Genomic DNA, 20016 nt, shown 5'->3' with positions numbered 1-20016 from the left:
CCGCCACTCTGACCAGCCCCAGGCCCTCGTGAGTCCTCTGGCTCTTAAGGGCTTTGTCTTGGCCTTTTCCCTGGGGCTCATCTAAAAGCCAGGGAGGACAGAGTCATCCTCCCCACCACCATGCTGCATTTTCGGTTTGTAGCAAGAACACCCTGAGGATGGTTTTTCTGAACTCCTTCCTCCCTAGGGTCTGCACCACATCTCTCCCCTCTTTCTCTCCCTCTTTCTTGGGGAGAGACAGCTCATTTCCAGGTGCTCTTCAAGCTCTTTCTTCTGAGCGATGGTAAATGGCTTAAATTTCCTAGGACCTTTGCTCTTCACGAAACCCACTCTTACACTGAAGCTCATCTGGAAAGGGCCAAGTCTAAGTTCTCCTCCAGGCACACCCTCCCGTGCCCATTCAGCAATCAGCAGGATGTGATTCACACAAAATTGAACCCACAGGTCCATAAACATCCGAAGTTAAATAGCAGGAGATCACGAAAGTTTAAATTGCACAAAAGTTCATCTAGAGATTCACGCAGGGCAAACTGCAGAGAAGTTGTCATCATGGCCAACTCCTACCTGAGCCAGCTATTATGAGGCTCAATAAAGGTGAAGTCCATCCCCTACTTGGCAAAGCTTCCCTTAAACTTCGCCCTGACTTCACAGTTACCGGAATGACCAAAGAGTGAAGCAACATATTAACTGAAAATAACACTCCAATCCCCCACCATTCATTCCCTTCAAAAAAAGATGAGATGCCCCTGAACGAGAGAATTTCCCTGTTCTGATGAGGCTTCGCCAGCCAAAATGAGACATGTAACATAACTCCTAAACTTTACCAAGAATTTTGTATTTTAGTTTAGGCTTTTAATTAGATTTTCCCTTCCCAAATGCATTTCGTTTTCCCAGAATTCTTCTTTAGCACTTAGACACCATGTGGGTCACCTGTGACTTCACCATCATGCATTCCCAGTAACCCACGTATATCCCAACCTTCCCTGCTCCCAAGCTTTCCTCTCCTGGCCATATTGAAGCCTTGGTCCTCACTGATCTTCCGTTTGGTTATTTTTCTCAGACCCAGCATTGTGATTGTCTGTGAACCACTGCTATCTTACCCTGGCAGGGGAGGAACATCTTTGAATTCTTGAGTTTCATTCCTTTTCTCCCAATATTGTTCCACTATCTCTTTTCCTTCAGACACACCAAAGACACACCAATGCCAGGTTGTGCTTTCTCTATGGACTTCTTTGTGCAATAAAAGTTTTATCTTTATTCTTAAAGTTCAGGAGTTTTATCAAGAGTATTGAGAATAGGGCCATCAACACAAGAGGAATGGTAGTGCAGAGTGGCATTTTTAGTTAACAAAGGAAGAAAGAGAAAATAAAAATAGTAACTTGACCAACCAGTAGAAATCCGGAAAAAGGGGAATGGCAAAGTCAACTAAACATAAAGTAAACTGAGAGAGTTACAATCAAATCTATTAATTGTTAGATTCAAATAGGCAAAATGCACTTATTAAAGCAACTGCCTGACAGGATTAAAAATACCAGTTCCATGTTGTTTAAAAAGGAAGAAAGCTTGAAGACAAATGAGTACTAAAGATGTGCTAGAGAAATGTAAACAAAAATAATACAGAAGTGGTAATACCAATATCCAAAAAGTGGAATTTCAGATTAAAACATTCAACAAGACAAAGAATGTTATTAAAAGGTACAATTTACAAACATATTTTCACACCTAAGCCTGACTGCACCAAACAAGGCAACTACAAATATGTAGTCAACACAGTTCACCACTTAGACATTTATGGTTATATCAATAAATGCCAGAAAGGTAGCTGATAAAGTTCGGTGCCTCTCCTACAAACATCCCCACGCAAAGAAGGAAATTATTTAAATCAATAAAGACTATTTGCCAGAAAACAATGGCTAACATAATGCAAAATAATGAAATGATAATCAATTTCCACTAAAATAGCAGCAAGACAGGCATCTTTCCTATTGCCAGAATTATTCAACTGTTTTTAGAGATTCTAATAAATTCAATAACCCTGATATTTGGCATGGAATTTAGAACAGAAGAAACCAAAATTTCTTTATCAGCAAATGACTTCCTGTTATTCTTTATTATGAAAATCAATATTTTGATGAGATAGCTGAGTAGTGAGTAGATAATCAGCTAGAGGTAGAAAAAATAACACATTCACAGTAGTGACCAAAAAAAAAAAAAAAACCCATGTAAAATACTTAAGAAAAGATGAATGAGAAAGAAATAGAACAAATGTTTTTTAAACTACAAAATAGCTTATCTTTTTAAAGAAGTGTTTGAAGTCACAACAACAAAACTCCTGGAATACAAATTGTAATGTTCCTCTGTGGGGAACTAGACTAGATCTCTAGCAGAATACACTATGGTACACAAGTACCATGAAATACTATTTCATAGTTTAAAAAGTAATAGCATTTAAAACTGGAGTAATATCCATGACATATCGGTAAGTGGGCAGTGGGAATACACTGTTACTCTATTTTGTAGAAAAAGCAACGAAAAATTTGTATATATGTTTGTATATACATATTGGTATGTAATAGCTGGAGTACAAAGAACTAAAAAGAGCTATTGTGGATTACTCTCTACCCATTAACTAGACCTCAGTTGGCACCTTTCTTCTCATTCATTAATTTAACACATATTTGGTGGGTGCCTATTCTGTGCCTTAGGTGCTGAGATTTATGGGGCGCCAAATACATGCAGACCCATTGGCAGGTGTTGAGGACGCAGCATACAGTGGATGTGATTAATGCAAAGTCACACATGTCCCCACGTGGCTCATGATGTGAAGCGGACAATCAACAACTCTCTAAGTGAAATGACTGCCATATTTGATGTGCTATGAAGGAAAATGCACAGAAAATTAAAAAAAAATACAAATCACATTGGAAGTATAGTGGAAATAAGGTCTGGTGCTCTCTGAAGGTGATATCAGCCCCCTTAATGGGAACCAGACTCAGCACCTGGGAAGTGCCTGGGCTGCCAGTAGATCCTCAGCCAATCTTTAAAGGATAAATGAATGAATGCTCACTGAAATGTCACCTCCTCAGAGTCCTTCCCTAACCCTCCATCTGAAGGAGCCTCTCTTGTTCTTCTCTATCCTCTGCTGATATTTAGATGAGGATGTGAATGCTACTTTTTGCATACTTCAAACTCTGTAGGGGAAAAATAAACCTAATAACTTGAGAATGAAACCCACGACATTTCTGTATCATGTCAGAACCTGACTGTCTGGTGATTCACTCATCAGAAGAGAAGGGACTGCAGAATCTAGATTCTTATCAGAATATTTAGAAACTGGAGCTTTAACCAGGATCACAAAGGCAACTTTCATTGCCAGGATCTATCATCATCAAAGAATGACTTCATCAGTCCTGAACACTCCCTGCCTGACTGAATCCAGGGCAAGGTGCAGGTTTCAACTGAGTTTTCTGCAAGGTGCCCCAAACCCAGCATTCTGTGCTTATGGCATTTAACAGCTTGTTGTTTCTAATTGATTACTATCCACTGGAGTACACGGAGTAAAATGTCCAAGGAATGCTTTCCCGAAATCTCAGATACCAAGAAATCATCCAGAAGATGATGCCAAAGACAGACTCAGGCCTAGGAGTCAAAAATTAACAAAAGACAGCATTTTAAACTATCTCAGAATGCTTGCTCAGCATATATCTGGGGCTAGTTAATCGATCCAAAGTAATACATCCACAAGAATACATGCATGTAAAAGTCCCACTCCAATACACACCTGGGATAGTGGATTTTGGTGAAGGCAGTTGATTCCACCAATGAAAACCATATTGGGCATCACGGGCCTAGGGTAATCCTTCACAAAGTCACTTTTAAACAGCCAGACAGATGCAGAGCTCAATAGGTCCTGGACCGTCACCTCTCTCTGAAGGAATTCTGAGGCAAGGGTTGCATACGGGGAATAAACCACGTTGCACAGAAAGTTCTGTGAAAAGGCAATGAGCATGTTCTTCACCCGCTGCAGGAAGGTCATGTGATCTGAATTAGAGGAGAGAGGCCTGGGCACGTAGGAGAATGGGTTGGGGCACTGGGTAGCCTCAAATTCCAGGTTGCATGGCAGTGCATGCAAGAAGAATACAGTGGGCAGAGACAGGTACTGGGCCACGATGGGGCCGCAAGGAAGGAAAGGGTCTGTCAGCATGACATCAAAGCTGCTTTCCGCCAGGGAGGCCATGAGCTCCTTGTTGTGCAGTAATTGGGAACAGCCAGACAAAAGCACAGCAGAGTCCTTTTTTATTTTCTTGTATGTTTTGATCACACGCTGCAGGAAAGAATCATTCTCAAAAACATTATGCCCAAGACTAACAAGAGACTCTTTCACATCCTCCCTTTGGAATGGCACAGGGTACGTCTTCAAGGTGTAAAATTCTCCCTCTCTGATGTACAACGAGGCGTCAGGTGCTAGGACAACTATTTCATGTCCCCTCTGCTGCAGCTGCTGGATGGCCCCAAGCATGCTCAGCCAGTGGCTGCCATCCACTGGGATCAATAGCATCTTCCCAGCATGGGACACCACCGGGCCCAGCACACACAGCAGCAGGCCCAGGACAAGTGGGCGTCTGCCCTGGGACTCCACAGCCATGGTGCCTTTGCTCCTGCCAGAGGTTCGCCCTCTCCTACTTATATATATGGCAAAAACCAATCGATACACCAAGTTAATGTTTGACTGTGTCACATGACTATAAAAAGCTGTCAGTCCACAAAGGTAGCAGGGAGTTCACTTTAGAGATAAAGAAGGTGGAGCTTTATTAGGTTTCTTAATAGGCAACAACAGTTGAACTGGCTGAAATTTCATACTCAAATCACATTCTTGAGTGAACACAGCAAAGTACCTCCAGCACTTCAGGATCCATTAAATTAGTATTTCCACAGACCAAGAAATGTTACCAGAGAGGAAGAAGGACGACTATGTAGTGACAAGTTAGGCTTCTTTTCCAGAAATTAAACAGAAAGCTTTTCAGAAAGCCTTTTAGAAAGAAAAGAACACAACTGTACCCCTGCTTTCGCCATGGAAACCTGTAAGAGTGCCCACTCCACAGCTACCCCGGTACTGCCTGCTCACTTGTATCATGTGTTTCATTCCTTCATCCAACAACATTTATTGAGCCCAGCACAGTGTGGGGTCTTAAGGCTGCAGCGGAGCCCACCACACGAGTCTCCTGCCTCCTCAGAACTCACGCGCCATGAGGTGAGCCAGACTCACAATTTAAACAGATGAGCAGGAACTTAGAAATCGTGAACCATGCTAAGAAGGAAATGAACAGGTGGGTGGGTGGGGCGGGGCGGGGGTGGGGGGCGTGCTGGGGTAGAGAATGACCAGAAAGGGAAATTCACTGGAGTGCATGTGAACAGAAGTCTTCCCTAAGGACAGGCCTGTATTAGTGTGAACCTGAAAGAGCCAGTCCTGTAAGATAGATCTTGAGTGGCTAACTTGGCCTGGATTTAAAATAGAGCCAATTGGCCCTTTGCTTACCACAGGTCACACAGTTACTCTGAGTGTCCTGAAAACCTGTACCTTTTTATAGTTGAGATTTTCAGCGCTCACCTGAACCAACCAATTAGAGCTCACCCACCTCAGCCACTCAGTGCTCAGCTTCATCAACCAATCAGAATGCAGCTGCACTGACCAATAAGAACTAAGCAAGTTTCCATCCTTCATTTGCATCAGTGGACCTGATTGGGAACCTGGGAAGGAACTTTTTGCCATGAAACCTGCCTGCCTTGTGTTCTGTGGAACTCACCTTCATTGTGTACCAGAGGCTGTAACTCCCTGGTTTGCAAACTGTTCACTAGAACAAAGTCTCTTTCTTCCAAATTCCTTTTCAGAGAACTTTTGTTCACAACAGGAAAACTAATAGATAAGCAAATTCAATTAAGTTAAATTGTACTCATTCCAATGGCCCAAGATCCAGGGGAAAGGCATTTGAGGAAATTCTGATGACCGAGTTGAAGTCAAAAGGGAAAGATGAGCAAAAACAATAACTCAAATTTGTATTTATTGACCATGGACTCTGGGGCAAGTATTGTGCAGCCAGAATTGGAAGTATTACATTCTTTTTTGGGGGGATATACTGCTGTACTATACAATTCCAAGATAACTGCACAGATCCCAACATTTTAACCATACACATCACTGGCCAGCCATACTTGGGGATGTGCTTAGAGGATCATAGAGAAACAGCTAACTAGAGTTTTGGTGTCCTATGGGACATATTAACAGGTAATTAGGGTACCCTCTCATTCTGCTCCTTAGAGTAGGTACTTTGCATGCACACGCACACCGAAGCTGCTCCCCACACCCAGGCACTCTTCATTTTTTAGGACCAAGACTCTGGGGAAGCAGAATAGACATAGCAATGCTTTCACTCTTTGTTGTGTCCTTATTAGAAATTCTGAAATTCACAGTTTAATTTAAACCTTAAGGGTGATAATTCTTCCAAAGTCCCAATGCTGTGTGAGTTCATTTGCAGATTATAGAGAGTAAAGGGGCTATAAACACATAAGTCACTACTGTAATGATTTTATGACTTTCCTGCATCATGCAGAGCTTCCAAGCTTTTTGAGGCTGCTTCTGCTGTGTACCTGGATGGTTTGTGGCCACAGCTCTGCCCTTGACCAGGAAATACTTACCAATCTGAATAGTAGGCAATCCACATTCACGCTCATGAATTACAACAGAGAACCACTACTAAGCAATCCAATTAATCTCTGCTCTGAAACCAAAGCAGAATCCATTGCTAATTCCCTCATCTGCCAAATATTTATGGAACGTGCGAGCCCTACTGTATGGCAGTCACTATGCTAGGAACTAGGCCCAGAAAACCAAGTTAGAAATGCTCCTTGCCTGAAAGGAGGGGTCAGGTAGACAAACTCATGACCAGGCAATTATAGGGGATGGTGCTCTGGGGGCTGAGAAATCACACAGCAGGGCAGCAATATGATGGTCTTGTTTTGGGGACTGCTAAAGAGTAACATGTCCATGGGAAGTGTTTCTGGAACCCTTTTGAAGGTACTTTCTTTTTAAGCTGAAGACATAAGTTAATAGGCCACCATTGGACACACTCCCAGCTCCTTTCATCTCCTTTCATCAAATAAGAATGAAGGGGCTTATTACTAAAGGAGCAACATAAACATGTCCAGTGCCCTGTAGATCATCTACAGGACCCTCCAGGGAAACAAAGGCACCTTCCTTGCATCCCCACAGCATTTTCTTCTGTTCCGCCTTGTATCTTTTAGCAGTTTGCATATCTGTCCTTGCTATTAGACAATAGCTATATCCTATATATATATATTCCTTACAGGCAAGATTTTGGCTTTGGAATCATGCTATCACTCAGGTGCCAGTCCATGGTTTTGGAGACAGTAAGCACTCTGGACATGTTTCTGTATAGAAGTGACTTCCCTTCTCTTTTTGTTCTAGACCCTGCATCCAAGCCAGCAAGTAAGTGCTGAATCTGGATGTTTCTACCACAGTCTCTCAGACCCAGCTGCCATGGTCCTATTTCAGGGCCCCAGCCCCCCGTGCCCCAACCCCCAGCTGTCCCTTCTGAATCATTGCATCAGCTGCCACCTGAATAACCCCACCGCACCAACACTTCTGGAACCTTGGTCAGCAGCTTCCTGGGCACAGAAAATTCAGAGTCCTCTGCCTTGCTCTGAGAACTCTGGGATAGACCCCAGCCCACCTGTCCAAGCTCATTCCTCCTCTCTAGCCCTTCTGCTTGCCCCCTCCCTCTGCCTCTTACCCTCTAGCCATTCTGGATCACTTGCTGTTCCCCAAACTTGCTTTGATGTTCTCAAATTGCTTTGTTCACACTGAACTCTACCCTTGGCCAGCTTTCTATGACTGTTCATTGCGTGCTTACCAAGTGCCAAGTCCGGGTTTCAGGTTATGTCACTAGAGGTTATATAAACTCAGAAGTTTGTTCTGGTGAGATAACACATCCCCATTAGACCTAATACCCTATAGGAACTCTTAGAATGTTCTTTGGTTAATCATTTTCCCCTTAGAACTGAGTGACCTTTACTAGTGTAATGCCTCACAATTTATCAAAGCAAAGAATTCAGCGTCAAAAAGAGAATAAGGAGGAGGTGAAGAGAACTCAGATCTTAAAAAAAGTCCCCCCAGAATTCATGGTCATGATATAGCAGTCCTAGTGGAAATAATCACTGCATCCCAAGTTTATCCCCAGTGCTATAAACATGGCCTGCAAGTCTTAATGGTTTCGATACAGTAAATAGTGCTGTATTTCCTTTTGTCTGAGAGGATCCCCCTGGTTGTTTTAGCAGTCAAGAAAGGTGAATAACATGCACTTTTGACCCTCCATATACTTGGGCTTCACATCTGCAGATTCAGCCAACAGCAGATTGAAAATATTTGGGGGGAAAAACAATGAAAAAAATACAATACAAATAATACAAATAAAAAACCAATACTGTAAATCAACTATTTACATAGCATTTACATTTATTAGGTAAAAGTAATCCAGAGATGACTAGAGTTTAAAGGAGGATATGGGTAGGTTATATACAAATACGGTGCCATTTTATAAAAGGAGCTTGAGCATCTGGATTTTGGTATGGGGAGGAGGGTTGTCCTAAACTAATCCCTTCAGAATACCAGGGACTACTGTGCTAGACTAGCCATTCTCAAAGTATGAGCCAGGAAATCCTAGGGATGCCCAAGAATTTTTCAGGAGAATTTTGCAAAGTTAAAACTATTTCCATACTAATGCTACTTGATTTTTTCACTGTCATTCTCACAAGTGTACAGTGGAGTTTTCCAGAAGCTACATGGGTGATGTGTAATATCACAATAGATTGAATGCAGAAGCTGACATGAGAATCCACCTCTCTATAGAGCCAAGTACTAAAGAGAGATGCAAAACCTGGAAAACGATGCCACTCTTCTCACTACATTTTGTCTCAATAAAAGTTAAATAAAAATAAGGTGTGCTATTGTGTCATGGGTTTATTCTTATTAAATTGCCCAATGAATATGTCTTTTAAATTCTGTTTTAATCTCTAATGCAGTACATATGATAGGTATAATCCAGATGAACAAAAGCGAATGGGCACCGGGGCTGGAACGTTAGAGAACTGCAGTCCTAAACAACAGGATGCCTTCAGCCCCGGTCAGATTAAACTCACTCCCACCACCCTCTTCCTTCCTGTGGCCGAGGAAAAAGACTGATATAAAGCCGACTTTAAGAAAAACAGTTCTTCAGGCAGCCAAAGTCAAAGCCTTCTCTTTCCCCCAACCTCTTTTTCCCACCCTTTTTGGAGACCATGGCTGGTTGGGGGCCGGAGTGGGCGGGGCCTGGTCGTGGAGCATCACAGAGCCTCGCAGAGAGCAGGGCCAGTCCCAGGAGCATTGCATCCTGGGATGCCAGGCACTTATAGGCCTCGACCAATGAGATGTGGCTGAGTCATAAGGGGCGACCCTCCAGGCGGCCCAGGTCGCCGAGCACTTGGGCCTGCTCCTGGGTGCTGGCAGCCTTGCCGCTCGCTGTGCCGGTGCCTGGCGGGCCGTTCTGGCCATCCAGCATGGTGGACTACTACGAGGTGTTGGGCGTGCCCCGGCAGGCCTCATCCGAGGCCATCAAGAAGGCGTACCGCAAGCTGGCGCTCAAGTGGCACCCCGACAAAAACCCCGAGAACAAGGAGGAAGCGGAGAGGAGATTCAAGCAAGTGGGCGAGGCCTACGAAGTGTCGGACGCCAAGAAACGTGATATCTATGACCGCTATGGCGAGGCGGGGGTGGAGGGCGGCTGCGCAGGCGGCAGGCCCTTCGAGGACGCCTTCGAGTACGTCTTCAGCTTCCGCGACCCGGCCGAGTTCTTCAGGTAGTTCTTTGGCGGCCAGGACCCATTCTCCTTTGACCTCTTGGGAAACCCGCTGGAGAATATTTTTGGGGGTCAGAGAAACTGCTGGGGAAGCAGAAGCAGAGCGTCTGCACCCCTTTTCTCTGCCTTCAGTGAATTTCCAGCTTTCGGGGGTGGTTTTTCTTCTTTTGATACAGGATTTTGTTCCTTTGGCTCCCTGGGAAGTGGGGGCCTTTCTTCCTTCTGCATGTCCTATGGTAGTGATGGGACAGGCAGCTTCAAGTCCATGTCGACTTCCACTGAAATAGTTGTTGGCAAAAAAATCACCACCAAGAGAATCATTGAGAATGGCCAAGAAAGGGTGGAAGCAGAGGAAGATGGAGAGTTGAGTTAAAGTCCTTCCTAATAAATGGCGTAGAGCAGTTACTCCACATTGACACCAAGTAATTCCAGTCCACATTTGACTTTAAGCACATCTGGAGGAATAGCGGACTTTTTTAGGATTGAAAGTGAACTTTACTTTCAGAACAACTGTACCCAAGAATTTATAAACACTTCATGCCAACGCCTATTCTTATTGTTGGGACTACACGGATAGGACCTCTGTTTGTCTTTCAATCGTTGTAAAAAATCTGTATGCACTTTGCTATTTATTAAACTTAAGCCTGAGGCAGACAGTGATTATTTCTTAGTGCTAGGACAGAATGTTCAGTTCAGCACTTTGAGCATTACCTTTTCCCATTGGGAAAGTGTGAGCCAGGTGGTTTGCTCTAAATCATTTGACTTTATTGTTTAGTGTGCAGTGGTGAAATCTACGAATATATCAATACTTCTGGCTTAATTTAATGATGGCTTAAAACAACATGCATTTATTCTCTTAATATTTTGGAGGTCAGACATTTGAATCCCATATCACTGAGTTGAAATCGGTGGAAGAAGCATGTTCCCTCTGAAGGCTGAGGACAAACCTTGGGGTTACGTGGTTCGTCAATGGTATACTAGGACTGTCTTCAGCCTGAATGTGGTTCTCCAACTATGGTAGGTTGCTGGGGATAAGCCCCCAAATCTGGCCAGAAGCTGGCCCCCAAACTGGCCATAAACAAAATTTCTGCAGCACTGTAATGTGTTCGTGATGGCCATGATGCCTATGCTGAAGGTTGTGGGTTTACTGGAATGAGGGCAAGGAACACCTGGCCCACCCAGGGAGGAAAACCACTTAAGGCGTTCCTAAACCACAAACAATAGCATGAGCCATCTGTGCCTTAAGGACATGTTTCTGCTTCAGATAATTAGCCAGAGCCCATCCCTTTGTTTCAGCCCATCCCTTTGTTTCCCGTAAGGAATACTTTTAGTTAATCTATAATCTATAGAAATGATGCTTATCACCGGCTTGCTGTCAATAAATATGTGGGTAAATCTCTGTTTGGGGTTCTCAGCTCTGAAGGCTGTGAGTCCCCTGATTTCCCACTCCACACTCTGTATTTCTGTGTGTGTGTCTTTAATTCCTCTAGCGCTGCTGGGTTAGGGTCTCCTCAACCAAGCTGGTCTCGGCAGTAGGTCCTGGACATGTAAAAAAAGGATTTCCATAAGGCCACATGACTACTATCCTATTGCTATGCTTGGGACATATCAAATTAGGTTGATGAAAGCCAAGTGTATCTGTAATATTGTTTGGGTGAGGCACCATAAACACAACGAGAAAGTACCTTTCTGTTGGCACGGGTTGTGCCCCAAATGAAGACCTTTTGGGGCATGTTGCCTTGGGGTAGTCCATCACAAATGGTCCCATCTTCTAGGGTCACCTCTGAGGAAAGGTTTGCATAAGGCATGAGAGCAAAAGGGCAACTGAACTAGACAGGCTGAAAAAAATTAAGAGCAGCATGCTGGTAATTTTTTACAGAAAAATCATGGCCTGAACACATCATTAACCAACAAACACTGTGATAATGGGTTTGGATATGCTCTAGGACCCTCAGAGTCCACTCTGCATGGAATGGCACCCAAGCAATAAACAGCAGGAACATGGCAGTCAGCTGGCACCAACCCACAGGGGCACATGGGGTCTGACACTGAACTCTGAAATCAACATGCTCCGAGGTGCCTGGGTAGTTGGTTCTTATACAATAACCATACAAGAAGTATCAGAATAAGACAGACTGTCAGGGCTTTTGAAAAATGAGTTCAGTTTTTTGTACACCAGACGAGGGAACTTACATGTGCGAAGATACTGAGTAGTTTGCTGAGTAGGTTTGCTTTTGGAGCAGTTCAGGGATGAAAGGAGTTTCAAAGTGGTAGAAAAGCATGGGCAGTTTCATGGTGGTTTTGTGTGCTGGAAATCACCACACTGGGTAGAGTAGAATGAGTTGGTGTGTATCTACACAATTGGTTACATAAATCCCATTGTTCCGTGGTCAGCAAAGAGTGACACACCAGTGTCTCTCAGAGGTAGTGGGTCTGTAACAACTCTGGCTAGTTTTAATAGTTGAAAGCAAACACAAGTTCAGTTTTGATATATCCTGGATTAGTGCTGTCGTAAATGAAAAGTGTTGCTTTTACAGAAGTGTAAAGCTTGATTGTTTGTCTGTTTGTTTGTTTGTTTTAAAGATGGAGTCTCACTCTGTAGCTGTTACCTAGGCAAGATCATAGCTCACTGTAACCATGAATTCCTGCGCGCAAGTGATCCTTCCTCCTCAGCATTCCCAGTAGCTAGGACTACAGAAATGCTACCACACCTAGCTAATTAAAAAAAAAACTTTTTTGTAGAGATGGGAACAATGTTGACCCACTATGTTGTCCCAGCAAGAGCATTTTATTTAAAGAATTTTTGGAATTGAAAAATCTCTTTTTAAAATGTCTCAGCTCAAAAACAGAACAGTGCTAGAGCCTGTATGTGGGTATTCATCTTTTATACAAGGGTTTGACAAGGTTTTCAGAGTGGAAAAAGGGGGCATTTCCTGTGGTGCAAAGATGACCCTCTTGAAATCCATAAAATGAATACCCTCCATGGAAACACTTGTACCTTCTCATCAAGTATACTGGGCAAGGAAAGGCATGACCCTGTGAGCCCCAAGAGACCTGGAGACCTGTGACCATTTCATTAGGGTCCAAAAAAACAAAATGCCAGACATTTTTTCTGGCTGGAGCTCAACACAGCTGATTTTAGTTCAGCTTACATCACACACTAGAAAGCATCTGGAAGAGGGAATGATCCTTTCTGTCCATCATCTTCTCCTCTGATTCCACTTTCTGTCTCCAAACAGGTAGAGAGACTTCTCCATCTTGAGAAATCATTCACTCAACAGCTTACCTTTTTAGGAATTTCTAATTCCACTTTCTCATCAACTTTCTCAATAAATGCAGATTCATTTCCTTTTCTCACACTCTCCTTTAAACCCTTTCAGTATAACTTCAGTCACCACCAATCTTGTATTAGTCTATTCTCACCCTACTATAAAGACATAGCCGAGACTGGGTAATTTATAAAAGAAAGAGGTTTAATTGACTCACAGTTCCACATGGCTGGGGAGGCCTCAGGAAACTTACAATCATGACAGAAAGTGAGAGATAAGCAAAGGCATGTCTCACATGGCAGCAGGCAAGAGAGAGACAGAGAGGAAGAGCGTGTGAGTGAAGGAGAAAGAGTCCCTTATAAAACCATCAGCTCTCATGAGAACTCACTCAGTATGACGAGAACAGCATGGGGAAAACTGCCGATATGATTCAATCAGCTCCCACCAGGTCCCACCCTTAACACATGGGGATTATGCACATTACAATATGAGATGAGATTTGGGTGGAAACACAGAGTCAAATCATATCATTCTGCCTTCTGGCCCATCCCAAATCTCATGTCTTTTCACATTTCAAAACCAATCGTGCCTTCCCAACAATCCTCCAAAGTCTTAACACATTTCAGCACTAGCTCAAAAGTCCATAGTCCAAAGTCTCATCTGAATCAAGGCAAGCCCCTTCCCCCTATGAGCCTGTAAAATCAAAAGCAAGTTAGTAACTTCCAAGACACAATGGGGGTACAGAAATTGGGCAAATGTTCCCATTTCAAATGGGAGAAACTGGCCAAAAAAAGGGGGCTACAGGCCCCATGCAAGTCCAAAACCAGGCAGGGCAGTCATTAAATCTTAAAGCTCCAAAATAATCTCCCTTGACTTCATGTCTCACATCTAGGTCAAGGTGATGCCAGAAATGGGCTCCCACGGTCTCAGGCAGCTCCAGCCCTGTGGCTTTGCAGGGTAAAGCCCTCCTCCTGGCTGCCCTCAGAGGCTGGCATTGAGTGTCTGTGGCTTTTCCAGGCACAGGGTGCAAGCTATTGGATCTGCCCTTCTGGGTTCTGAAGGATTGTGGCCTTCTTCTCACAACTCCACTAGGCAATGCCCCAGTGGAGACTCTGTGTGGGGGCTCCAACCTCACATTACTTTACCACCCTGCTCTAGCAGAGGTTCTCTATAAGGGTTCCATCCATGCAGCAAACTTCTGCCTGGACATCCAAGCATTTCCTTACATTCTCTAAAATTTATGTGGAGGTTCCCAAACCTAAATTCTTATCTTCTGCGTACCCACAGGCCCAAAACCACATCGATGCTGCCAAGGCTTGAGGCTTGCACCCTCTGAAGCAATGGCCTAAGCTCTACCTTGGCCCCTTTTAGCCATGGCTGGAGCCACTGGGACACAGGGCACCAAGTCCTGAGGCTGCACACAGCAGGGGGGGCCTGGACCCAGTGCATGAAACCATTTTTCCTTCCTAGGCCTCCAGGCCTGTGATGGGAGGGTCTGCTGCAAAGGTCTCCAACATGCCCTGGAGCCATTTTCCCCATTGTCTTGGTGATTAACATTTGGCTCCTCCTTATTTATGCACATTTCTGTAGCCAGTATTTCTGCAGCTGGCTTGAATTTCTCCTCATAAAATGGGTTTTTCTTTTCTACCACATGGTCAGGCTGCAAATTTTCCAAACTTTTATGCTCTGCTTCCCTTTTAAACATAAGTTCCTATTTCAGATCATCTCTCTCAAGTTCATAGTTCCACAGATCTCTAGGGCAGGGGCAAAAATGCCACGAGTTTCTTTGCTAAAGCTTATCAAGAGTGACCGTTGCTCCAGTTCTCAACAGGTTCCTCATCTCCATCTGAGACTCAGCCTGGACTTCATTGTCCACAACGTTATCAGCATTTTGGTCAAAACCGTTCAACAAGTCTCCAGGAAGTTCCAAACTTTCCCACATCTTCCTGTCTTCTGAGCTCTCCAAACTGTTCCAGCCTCTGCCTGTTACCCAGTTCCAAGTCACTTCCACATTTTCAAGTATCTTCATAGCAGTACCCTACTCTCCATGACACCAATTTACTGCATTAGTCCATTCTCACACTGCTATAAAGACATACCCAAGACTGGGTAATTTATAAAGGAAAGAGCTTTAATTGACTCCAGTTCCTTGTGGCTGGAGGGGCCTCGGGAAACTTATAATCCTGGCGGAAGATGAGAGAGAGGCAAAGGATGTCTTACATGGCAGCAAGCAAGAAAGAGAGAGAGAGAGAGGAAGAGCTTGCAAGTGAAGGGATAAGGGCCCCTTAAAAAACCATCAGATCTCATAAGAACTCACTCACTATGATGAGATTAGGAGGTGGGAAACTGCCCTTATGATCCAATCACTTCCCACCATGTCCCATCCTCAACACGTAGGGATTATGGGGATTACAATTCAAGATGAGATTTGGTGGGGGACACAGAGCCAAATCATATTAAATCTAGTGTGACCTCATGTTGGGAAACAGTCAATGGACTCACTATTAAATACACTAGCCTGTTCTTTACCACACTCGAAAATTAGCCTTGTTAATGTGGAATTCTTAAGGGGCATAGCAAGAGTGACCTGTGCCACAGTTCCCAATTTGTTCTGCTCCATTGAGATGACAGTGAAGATTTGAGCCAATGTAGTTAACTCTAGAGAATATGTTCACATTGAAAAACTGGAAGAGAAAAGGAAAAAAAAAGGAGGTGTTGGAGAGGAGAATGGAAGCCTCAGCACTGATGGCCAAATAGGAACAGCTCCGGTCTGCAGCTCCCAGCATGATTAACGCAGAAGAGGGGTGATTTCTGCATTTCCAACTGAGGTACCTGGTTCATCTCATTGGGACTGGTTGGATAGTGGGTGCAGCCCACTGAGGGCAAGCCAAAGCAGGGCAGGGCATCACCTCACCTAGGAAGTGCAAGAGGGTAAGGGATTTCCCTTTCCTAGACAACGAAAGCTGTGACAGACTGTACCTGGAAAAACGGGACTCTCCCACCCAAATACTGCTTTTTTCCCAAGGTCTTATAAACTGGCAGACAAGGAGATTCTCTCCCATGCCTGGCTCAGTGGCTCCCACACCCATGGAGCCTTGCTCACTGCTAGTGCAGCAGTCTGAGATTGAACTGTGAGGCGGCAGCCTGGCTGGGTGAGGGGCATCCGCCATTGCTGAGGCTTTAGTAGGTAAACAAAGCATCCAGGGAGCTCGAACTGAGCAGAGCTCACCTCAGCTCAGCAAGGCCTACTGCCTCTAAAGACTCCACCTCTGTGGGCAGGGCATATCTGAACAAAAGGCAGCAGACAACTTCTGAACACGTGGGGAACAGCAGACTTAACGTTCCTGTCTGACAGCTCTGAAGAGAGCACTGGTTCTCCCAGTATGGCATTTGAGCTCTGAGAATGGACAGACTGCCTCCTCAAGTGGGTCCCTGACCTCCGTGTAGCCTGACTGGGAAACACCTCCCAGTAGGGGCCAACAGACACCTCATATAGGCGGGTGCCCCTCTGGTATGAAGCTTCCAGAGGAAGGATCAGGCAGCAATATTTGCTGTTCTGCAATATTTGCTGTTCTGCAGCCTCCGCTGGTGATACTCAAGCAAACAGGTCTGGAGTGGACCTCCAGCAAACTCCAACAGACCTGCAGCTGAGGGACCTGACTGTTAGAAGGAAAACTAACAAACAGAAAGGAACAGCATAAACATCAACAAAAAGGACATCTACACCACAACCCCATCTGTAGGTCACCAATATCAAAGAACTAAGGTAGACAAAACCACAAAGATGGTGGGAAACTAGAGCAGAAAAGCTGAAAATTCTAAAAACCATAGTGCATCAGTGCATCTTCTCCTCCAAAGGATCGCAGCTCCTTGCTAGCAATGGAACAAAGCTGGAAGGAGAATGACTTTGATGAGTTGACAGAAGTAGGCTTCAGAAGTTTGGTAATAACAAACCTCGCCAAGCTAAAGGTGCATGTTCGAACCTATTGCAAGGAAGGTTGAACCTTGAAAAAAGGTTAGATGAATGGCTAACTAGAATAAACACTGTAGAGAAGACCTTAAATGACCTGATGGAGCTGAAAACCATGGCACAAGAACTTCGTGACACATGCACAAGCTTCAATAGCCGATTAGATCAACTGGAAGAAAGGGTATCAATGACTGAAGATCAAATTAATGAAATAAAGTGAGAAGACAAGGTTAGAGAAAAAAGAGTAAAAAGAAATGAGGAAAGCCTCGAAGACATATGGGACTATGTGAAAAGACCAAATCTACGTTTGATTGGTGTACCTGAAAGTGATGGGGAGAATGGAAACAAGTTGGAAAACACTCTTCAGGATATTATCCAGGAGAACTTCCCAAACTTAGCAAGGCAGGCCAACATTCAAATTCAGGAAATACAGAGAACACCACAAAGATACTCCTCGAGAAGAACAACTCCAAGACACATAATTGTCAGATTCACCAAAGTTGAAATGAAGGAAAAAATGTTAAGGGCAGCCAGAGAGAAAGGTCAGGTTACCCACAAAGGGAAGTCCATCAGACTAACAGCAGATCTCTGCAGAAACCCTACAAGACAGAAGAGAGTGGGGGCCAATATTCAACATTCTTAAAGAAAAGAATTTTCAACCCAGAAATTCATATGCAGCCAAACTAAGCTTCATAAGTGAAGGAGAAATAAAATCCTTTACAGACAAGCAAATACTGAGAGATTTTGTCACCACCAGGCCTGCCTTACAAGAGCTCCTAAAGGAAGCACTAAACATGGAAAGACGCACCAGTACCAGCCACTGCAAAAACATGCCAAATTGTAAAGACTATCGATACTGTGAAGAAACTGCATCAATTAATGGGCAAAATAACCCGCTAACATCATAATGACAGGATCAAATTCACTCATAACAATATTTACCTTAAATGTAAATGGGCTAAATGCCGCAATTAAAAGATACAGACTGGCAAATTGGATAAAGAGTCAAGGCTCATCGGTGTGCTGTATTCAGGAGGCCCATCTCATGTGCAGAGACACACATAGGCTCAAAATAAAGGGATGGAGGAAGATCTACCAAACAAATGGAAAGCAAAAAAAAAAGCAGGGGTTGCAATCCTAGTCTCTGATGAAACAGACTTTAACAAAAATCAAAAGAGACAAAGAAGGCCATTACATAATGGTAAAGGGAGCAATTCAACAACAAGAGCTAACTATCCTAAATATATATGCACCCAATACAGGAGCACCTAGATTCATAAAGCAAGTTCTTAGAGACCTACATAGAGACTTAGACTCCCACACAATAATAATGAGAGACTTTAACGTCCCACTGTCAATATTAGACAGATCAACAAGACAAAAGGTTAACAAGGATATCCAGGACCTGAACTCAGCTCTGCATCAAGCAGACCTAATAGACATCTACAGAACTCTCCACCCCAAGTCAACAGAATATACATTCTTCTCAGCACCACACCACACTTATTCTAAAATTGACCATATGATTGGAAGTAAAGCACTCCCCAGCAAATGTAAAATAATAGAAATCACAACAAACTGTCTCTCAGACTACAGTGCAGTCAAATTAGAACTCTGGATTAAGAAACTCACTCAAAATCGCACAACTGCATGGAAACTGAACAACCTGCTCCTGAATGACTACTGGGTAAATAACGAAGTGAAGGCAGAAATAAAGATGTTCTCTGAAACCAATGAGAACAAAGACACAACGTACCAGAATCTCTGGGACACATTTAAATCAGTGTGTAGAGGGAAATTTATAGCATTAAATCTCCACAGGAGAAAGCAGGAAAGATCTAAAATCTACACGCTAACATCACAAATAAAAGAACTAGATAAGCAAGAGCAAACAAATTCAAAAGCTAGCAGAAGGGAAGAAATAACTAAGATCAGAGCGGAACTGAAAGAGATAGAGACACAAAAAAACCTTCAAAAAAATCAATGAATCCAGGAGCTGGTTTTTTGAAAAGATCAAGAAAATTGATAGATCGCTGACAAGACTAATAAAGAAGAAAAGAGAGAAGAATCAAATAGATGCAATAAAAAATAGTAAAGGCGATATCACCACTGATCCCACAGAAATACAAACTACCATCAGAGAATACTATAAATACATCTACACAAATAAACTAGAAAATCTAGAAGAAATGGATAAATTCCTGGACACATACACCCTCTCAAGACTAAAGCAGGAAGAAGTTGAATTTCTGAATAGACCAACAGCAGGCTCTGAAATTGAGGCAATAATTAATAGCCTACCAACCAAAAAAAGTCCAGGACCAGATGGATTCACAGCCGAATTCTTTTTTTTTATTATTATTATTATACTTTTTTAGGGTACATGTGCACAACGTGCAGGTTTGTTACATATGTATACATGTGCCATGTTGGTGTGCTGCACCCATTAACTCGTCATTTAACATTAGGTATATCTCCTAATGCTATCCCTCCCCGCTCCCCCCATCCCACAACAGGCCTCGGTGTGTGGTGTTCTCCTTCCGCATAGCCGAATTCTACCAGAGAGGTACAAACAGGAGCTGGTACCATTCCTTCTGAAACTATTCCAATCAATAGAAAAAGAGGGAATCCTCCCTAACTCATTTTATGAGGCCAGCATCGTCCTGATACCAAAGGTTGGCAGGGACACAACAAAAAAAGAAAATTTTAGACCAATATCCCTGATGAACATCAATGCAAAAATCCTCAATAAAATTCTGGCAAACCAAATCCAGCAGCACATCAAAAACTTATCCACCACGATCAAGTCGGCTTCATCCTTGGGATGCAAGGCTGGTTCAACATATGCAAATCAATAAATGTAATCCAT

At 43.5% G+C, this 20016-nt stretch overlaps 2 protein-coding genes across 7 annotated transcripts in view; one reads left to right on the top strand and one right to left on the bottom strand.

Moving 5' to 3' along the window:
* The window catches only part of UGT1A3 (UDP glucuronosyltransferase 1 family, polypeptide A3), an 89168-nt gene that overhangs the window by 8342 nt on the left and 60810 nt on the right, over positions 1–20016 (bottom strand). The window contains exon 1 of one of the 6 annotated variants that reach the window (XM_009238250.3): positions 3782–4663. Within the exon in view, the coding sequence (XP_009236525.2) occupies positions 3782–4645 (864 nt within the window). The 5' untranslated portion in view covers positions 4646–4663. 6 annotated transcript variants of the gene reach the window in all.
* On the top strand, positions 9446–10560 carry LOC100449706 (dnaJ homolog subfamily B member 3). The gene is given in 2 exon segments (XM_009238256.3): positions 9446–10272; positions 10275–10560. Coding segments are annotated over 2 exon segments (852 nt in total). The 5' UTR covers positions 9446–9480; the 3' UTR covers positions 10335–10560.

This window comes from Pongo abelii, chromosome 11 (assembly GCF_028885655.2).
Source record: "Pongo abelii isolate AG06213 chromosome 11, NHGRI_mPonAbe1-v2.0_pri, whole genome shotgun sequence".
NCBI lineage: Eukaryota > Metazoa > Chordata > Mammalia > Primates > Hominidae > Pongo > Pongo abelii.
Note: the sequence above shows the minus strand (reverse complement) of the source record. Positions and strands in the feature narration are given on the sequence as shown.